General features: G+C 49.0%; 2 protein-coding genes across 2 annotated transcripts; one reads left to right on the top strand and one right to left on the bottom strand.

Annotated features, from left to right (window-relative positions):
* Positions 1 to 751: 751 nt before the first annotated feature.
* On the top strand, positions 752 to 1,486 carry LOC135827679 (uncharacterized). The gene has a single exon (XM_065340134.1). It carries the CDS (start codon positions 752 to 754, stop codon positions 1,484 to 1,486), a length of 735 nt encoding a protein of 244 aa, XP_065196206.1.
* Positions 1,487 to 4,767: 3,281 nt separating this feature from the next.
* On the bottom strand, positions 4,768 to 6,054 carry LOC135827678 (uncharacterized). The gene has a single exon (XM_065340133.1). The coding sequence runs from the start codon at positions 6,052 to 6,054 to the stop codon at positions 4,768 to 4,770; it is 1,287 nt and encodes a 428-aa protein (XP_065196205.1).
* Positions 6,055 to 6,393: the final 339 nt, after the last annotated feature.

The following is a 6,393-nucleotide window of genomic DNA, read 5'->3' as shown; positions in this document are numbered from 1 at the left end:
ATCATTCCCCACCCATTTCACCCAAAGAACATCCAAAAGTTCAAGACAGCAGCTTATCACCATCTCCTCAGAACGAACTGGCACTGGGCCACTCATAGCATACGCGAGTAAGAGGGTACAGTGTCCTACCCTGCTTGGACATACATGTAATCTCTCCTCACGGATAGTCTCCTCTTGAATTTAAAAGTCTAACAGCGTTCACATCAATACTCAACTTATTCTTTTGCTCACTGAGCAATACAATCTTTCCATTTTCTTTCTTCTGTTTTCTTTTTCAATTTAATCCTCCCTACCCAAATATCCCTTTGGTGCGTCCATGGAGCTATGAAGCCGAGACCTCTGGTCGGCGGAGCTTAATGGGCCCCACCACCACACTCCATCATTCACCCCAGTGTCTGGAGATATGTGGATTTTGTAGAAAAAAAAAGAAGAAAAAAACACGGAACAGCATACACGTGCGTACGCACGTGACAATGATTACTAGGCAGCGCACATAAGGAATGCTTGCAGCACAAGGGTACAACGGGATACTCCATTTCATGACCATCTTCCGGAATGAAGTGGTCATGGAAAATGTAGCAATATTCAAAGGTAAAAAAGAAACAAGACAGCGGAACAAAAGTGACAACGTGCATAAAGAGTAATTCGCTAAAGAGTACTAATGGGAAACGTGCTAAGCACAACAGCAGAAATGCTTATGATTCCTTAGTTTCGAGGTTGCCAGACTAGTTTCGCAATATATAACTATATTATGGCAATCAGCAGGATCAGCGAAGCGGACATTGGACGTAGTTATCATCAAAAAGAGACATCCATCGATACTAGTAGGTCTCAACGGCTGAACAACAGAGTGTGCGAGGAATGGCGCCTCACTAGGAAGCTGGGCTCCCTCATTGGTGACCACGAGGATGCTGCGCGGAGAATGCAACTCGCCACGGCTGCCCTGCACCGGCTCTGGGCATTATGGATACGTGGTTCCATTGTAAACGATTCGCTGAGAGTACGGCTATACAAGGCATTCGTCTTACCGGTCCTGTGCTACAACAACGGGACTTGGGGCCTCACTGGCACCGCTATGCATAGAGTTGATGCGTTCCACAGACAACAACTGCGGAAAGTTATTGGCATACGGTACCCAGCTAAGATCAAGAATAACACCCTGTACAAGAGGACAAACTCAACACCACTTGGTATCTCGGTCCTGGGAGCCCGCTGGCGTCTGTTTGGGCACGTGCTGCGGCTCGACCAGAGTGCACCGGCGAACCTGTCAATGTGCTCCTACTTCAAGCCATCCACTGAGCCTACCTGGAGGGGCAGGCCGCGCACAACTCTGCCGGTCGTGCTCAGACACGATCTCGAGCTTGTTGGGAGGACCCGCAAGACCTCGGCAGATCTTGAGGAGCTGAGGAGCATCGCCCAGAATCGCGGAGCGTGGACCTACCTCAGCGGCCGTATTCTGGAGAGATATGTTGCTGCTCACAGATGAACCTTGGTAATGATCAGCAAATTCAAATTCAACTCGGTTGAGCTGCTTGTTTGCTTGTTTCAATTGTATTCTATTTTCGTCACGCGTTTTATATCGCATATGTTTTATATTGCCATCAATATCCTGTTTGGCTGTTGTCGTTTCAGCTTATGCGAAAGCTATACATGCTGTGATATCTACATTGCATTTATGCCAACGCAGAGAAGCTTCTAATAATAATAATAATACAGTAGGTCTCAATAAGGAAATCCAGCAATAGACAGGGGAAGAGTGTGTTGCTCCCTACATGGGAGCTCGCGGTTGTCCTCCGCTTCGAATTCTTATTTGACTAACTCACGACTGCTATGCATACCACACGAGAAGTCCATTGAACCGCCCACTCGGCAAACCTGCAAGAAAGCACCTGTTACGGAATCATAGCCCTTCCGTTCCCCAACATGCAGGGCACAAAGGACAAGTCTTGTCTGTTACATTATATATTTTTATCTGATGGAAAAGCAAACTGCTCTGACAGGGACGAACAAGAAGACTGACAAAAGGACTCTCGACTGCAAAATCGTGCATGCTCATATCACGCATGTACGAGACTAGATGAGACAGTTTGGGGAATGCCATCACACAGGAAAACGGCACATCATTTTTTACAACACACCACTCCCTGCTTAATACACAGTGTTTCGGGGAACTCATCAGTTGAGCTTCAGTAGGCTGAGGAACATTGTGCCTGAAGAGCACCACTTATAATTATAGTGCTCTCCTGGCACAAACATCACCAGGGATACAAACTTACAGAGACACTCCGTTTCCAGCGCGACAAACACCTTGTGAACACCAGATAGCAGCGTGAGTCAGTGTCGCTCAAGGAGGCGCGTGAGTTAGTCAAGTGAGAATTCAAGTCGGCAGGAAAACCGGGAGCTCCCATGTAGGAAGCAGCACACTCTTCCCCTACTATCGTCGAAGTCAAACCAACCTCTTCTTTAGCAATAAACAACAATGGATACTTGGAAGAGTACGAAATGCACTATGCGAAAGAAAATTTCCCATTTCACAAGCAATGGAAAATTGTGTAGTGAAGTGGGAATTGTATAAGGAGTTGGAGGTGAGATAGAACTATGTCTAGCCCTCGCGATTTACGCGATTTCATGCTCGAACACAGCATTTTTTTAAGTTCAATATTATAATGAAGCTGTACTTGATGCAGCTCATCCAGGACCCTTCAGGCCTATTTTCATGGAGAGCAAACCCAAACAGGGTGGGTGGGTGGTACATAGTTATATCTCACCTCCAACTCCTTATACAATTCCCACTTCACTACACAATTTTCCATTGCTTGTAAAATGGGAAATTGCATGTCGGAGTTTCCGGTGAGATATAACTATGTCTTGTTTAAAGTCGGTTCCGCATGTACGAAATTCTCAACATACGAATTCCGTGGGAACTGGAGGATTAACTAAATTTATATTCTCATCACTGACATCAGGCTCATGGTCATTATTCCAACAAGAGAATACATCTTGACTCTTCCTTTCAATAATTATTCGCTCCAAAGAAGTCCAAGCAATGGACGACAGATAACTCGAAAACAAGAATGATTTCATTTTACAAGAACATAGCAAAAACGGAACAGCATGCGCACACAAAGGGGTGCGCGCGTATGTAGAACAAGTTATACGTGCACACGTTACACGAATCTGTGTCCGCTGAAGATGTTACCGGTACGCAGAAACAGTTACGTAGTATGAGACGCACACTACAAACGAGCGTCTGCAATAGCCAAACGGAATGAAAACCGGTAAATAAATATCTGAGAAGAGTGTAATTTTAATGTAAGTTAGTTAGTGACTTCAGACAAATAAGAAATAAATGAATAAATAGATTCTTGAACTTTCTAGCGAAATGAGCATTTCCTACACTCCCCCCAATTGGCCAGTTATGGACAATTGTGAGTAGACCCAAATTATATGCAGTTATTAGTGATCAGCGCTTGTCTCATCTCATTTGCGTGAGCAGCTGCACGTCTCTGCGATCTTGGTCGGCGTGCTGGAGCGTCTTCATGCTGCTCAACGTCAACCTGCTGACTGTTAGACAACTCTACGGGATAGAGGCGCTGGACTGGTCTCTTCAAGTAATGGCGCTCCGGATGTGTAGTGGTCCGGCATAGTCAACTCCCACGTGGCTGAATGAAGTAGTCTGCTCTACCCGGAATCTTGGTAGCGGAGGTGCTTTGTGTCCTGTGTATGGCTTCGAGTTGTGGCGACGACAAGTTCTGCAGCTGTGAATAATTTGACGTATCCGTTGACGTCCCTTCACGAGCCAGAAACGTGCGCGAAACTCCGTTAGTGTGGCCTTGACCCCACCATGCATCACTCGGGCATGGCACTCATTAACAATCAGGTCAGTCACGTGGTGATCCTTCGGCAGAAGGTACGGGTGCTTAGTTGTCAGAGACAAATCAGAGTTCTGGAGTCGGCCACCGCAGCGGATGAGACCGTTGTCCACAAACAGACCGAATTCTGCCTGCCAAGACTTGTAGTGCTGATGAGACGGGAGCGCAAGTTGAAGATGGTTGATCCACAGCTTCTCGGCGAGATCTAAATCTCCAGCCGTGAGTTCGCTCTCACTCTCTTGCCGTTTAGACTTGAAGCGCTGTACGGCCTTCAGCACTGTAGCTGTCACTCTCAGAAGTCGGTTGTAATTGCTGAATCGGGTACAGTCGATGACCAGTCCGATGTCTGACAATGGATGTGTCGTTGTCAGTAAGGCGGCTGAGTTGTCGACGACTTCCATTTCTCTTCTGCTCATCTCTGCACGGCACTCCTCAGGCATGCTACTAGCGCTGATTTCCTGTCTGTCTTCTGTCTCCACGGGTTCAATGATGCCGGTACGCAGCTACTCTTCAATGGTGTCATTGTAGGGCTAGAGCAGCTCAGGATCCTTGCGGAGCCATTTGTGGAGACCGACGAGTCTGGACTTGCAGAGTTGGAAATTGTCCGGCAACAATGGATGATCGTCCTTAGTCTGACCTCATACCGTCCATTGTTGAAATCGATTGTCTCAACGAGTTCTTCATACTCCGTCTTGTCCTGGTCTGCAAGTGATTCAATTTCCCAGAACCTTTGCAGGGAGTCAGTGAGCTCTCGATCTGCTGCTGATGCCTCTTCCTCGACGGAGAAGACGTGCGTGGCCAGTGCACTGGTATCTTCTGGCGTGGGAAGTACGGTGGCTGGACCGGATAGGACCCACCCTAGCTTTGTCTCAATGGCCACAGGTCCGTCGGCACCTCAGATGATGTTACCCGTTGCAATAGTCCAGTAGAGGTCCGCGCCGATTAGCAGATCCACTGATCGAGTATCTGTGTCATATCTGGTGTCGGCTAGCGCCAATCCATCGAGGTGACTACAGCACTCCACTGACGTGTGCATGGATTGGCCAGTAATCGGGTCACACAATAGCGGCACAGCATAGGCTTGTACCGTGATGTCCTCGCCGTCGGGGACTCGGATTCCAAGTTGAACTACATCAACTACTTGGGACGTTGTGTTGTCCTGGCCGAACGCCTTGATAGTGACCTTACATTGATCCAGGACCGGCAGTTGCAAAGCGTCACGGAGAGCGCTCGTAACATACGTGCGTTGGCTGCCGCCGTCCATCAACAGTCGGATAGCGGCGCTGTGATCGGACTGTGTGACATTATATGCCACGGCCTTGGCGGTCTGTAGCAATACCGATTCCTGTCTGCGAGGGTCCACGGAAGCATTCGCAGCAACAGCCTGCATGTTCATCTCTGCCTTCTGCTGCCTCTCGCCACTACATATGGCTACGTTGTGGCTCCCACCACACTTGACACAAGAGTATGCATTCGGACAGGTCTTTGCCATGTGATTGCGTTTGGGGCATCGGAAGCACCTGCCTTGCTTCCTCAAGATCTGTCTACGGGTGGCAACATTCGTCACTGTTACGCATCTCCCGGCAGTGTGACTATCATTGCAAAAGAAGCACTTCAGTTGCTCAGGCGCACCAGTGTAGAGTGTTGACGTTGTGGCTGGTGCGGAATTTCTGGGTTGGGCTATCGGGATGGTTGGCTTAGCTGCCGGTGCCGCTCGCTCCCTGGCACACAGCTCCAGATGGACAGCCGATAGCAGCTCACTGATCTCCCAATGCTGCTCAGTCCCGGCAATCTTGCGGCTGACAATGAGCTGGAACTCTGCCGGTAATCGGGACATCAGAACAGACGTCAACAGGGATCCATAAGACTCGCGACTCATCCCGAGGGACTGTAAACTACGAATGTGTGTCTCAACGGTGGTGTATAGCTTCCTGAGGCCAGTTGCATCATCCTCGCTGGTGACAGAAGCAACATTCAAGAGGCCCTCCATGTGGCTGGCGACAATGACCTGGACGTTGCCGAATCGTTGCTTGAGGACGTCAACTGCAGCCCTGTAGTTGGCTCCTGTCAGGGCAAATCCTGCAATTGCCTCTCGTGCCTCTCCCACTACCAAGGACTTTAGGTAGTTGAACTTATCAACGTCATCCAGGGTGTCATTGCCATCAATGGCCGACCCAAACATGTCCCAAAACGAGGACCAAGCTCAGATGTCACCGCTGAACTTAGGAATCTCTAGCTTGGGCAGCTTCATCCGGTGGTGGAAGCTGCTTCCACTACTGGCACTCGTACTTGATACTACACTGGAACGCGAGTCACACGGGGCGACAACTGGCGAGTCCTCACCAGTCTCATCTGGAGCTGGTTCCCGACTGTCCAGATTGCCCTTGGCCTTGCTTGTTGTGCAGCACTCATCCTTTCCGGAAACGGGTGACAGTGACTCTGACTTTGGCTGTGAGGATTGGGAAGCCCGTACACTGGCGATATTCTCCAACAGTTGACTTGCATCTGAAATGGCTCGCGT

The sequence above is a fragment of the Sycon ciliatum genome, chromosome 11 (assembly GCF_964019385.1).
Source record: "Sycon ciliatum chromosome 11, ocSycCili1.1, whole genome shotgun sequence".
Lineage (NCBI taxonomy): Eukaryota > Metazoa > Porifera > Calcarea > Leucosolenida > Sycettidae > Sycon > Sycon ciliatum.
Note: the sequence above shows the minus strand (reverse complement) of the source record. Positions and strands in the feature narration are given on the sequence as shown.

Coding starts and splice junctions, on each gene's coding strand:
- LOC135827679 (XM_065340134.1), top strand. CDS start 752: ATGGCAATCAGCAGGATCAGCGAAGCGGACATTGGACGTAGTTATCAT.
- LOC135827678 (XM_065340133.1), bottom strand. CDS start 6,054: ATGTTTGGGTCGGCCATTGATGGCAATGACACCCTGGATGACGTTGAT.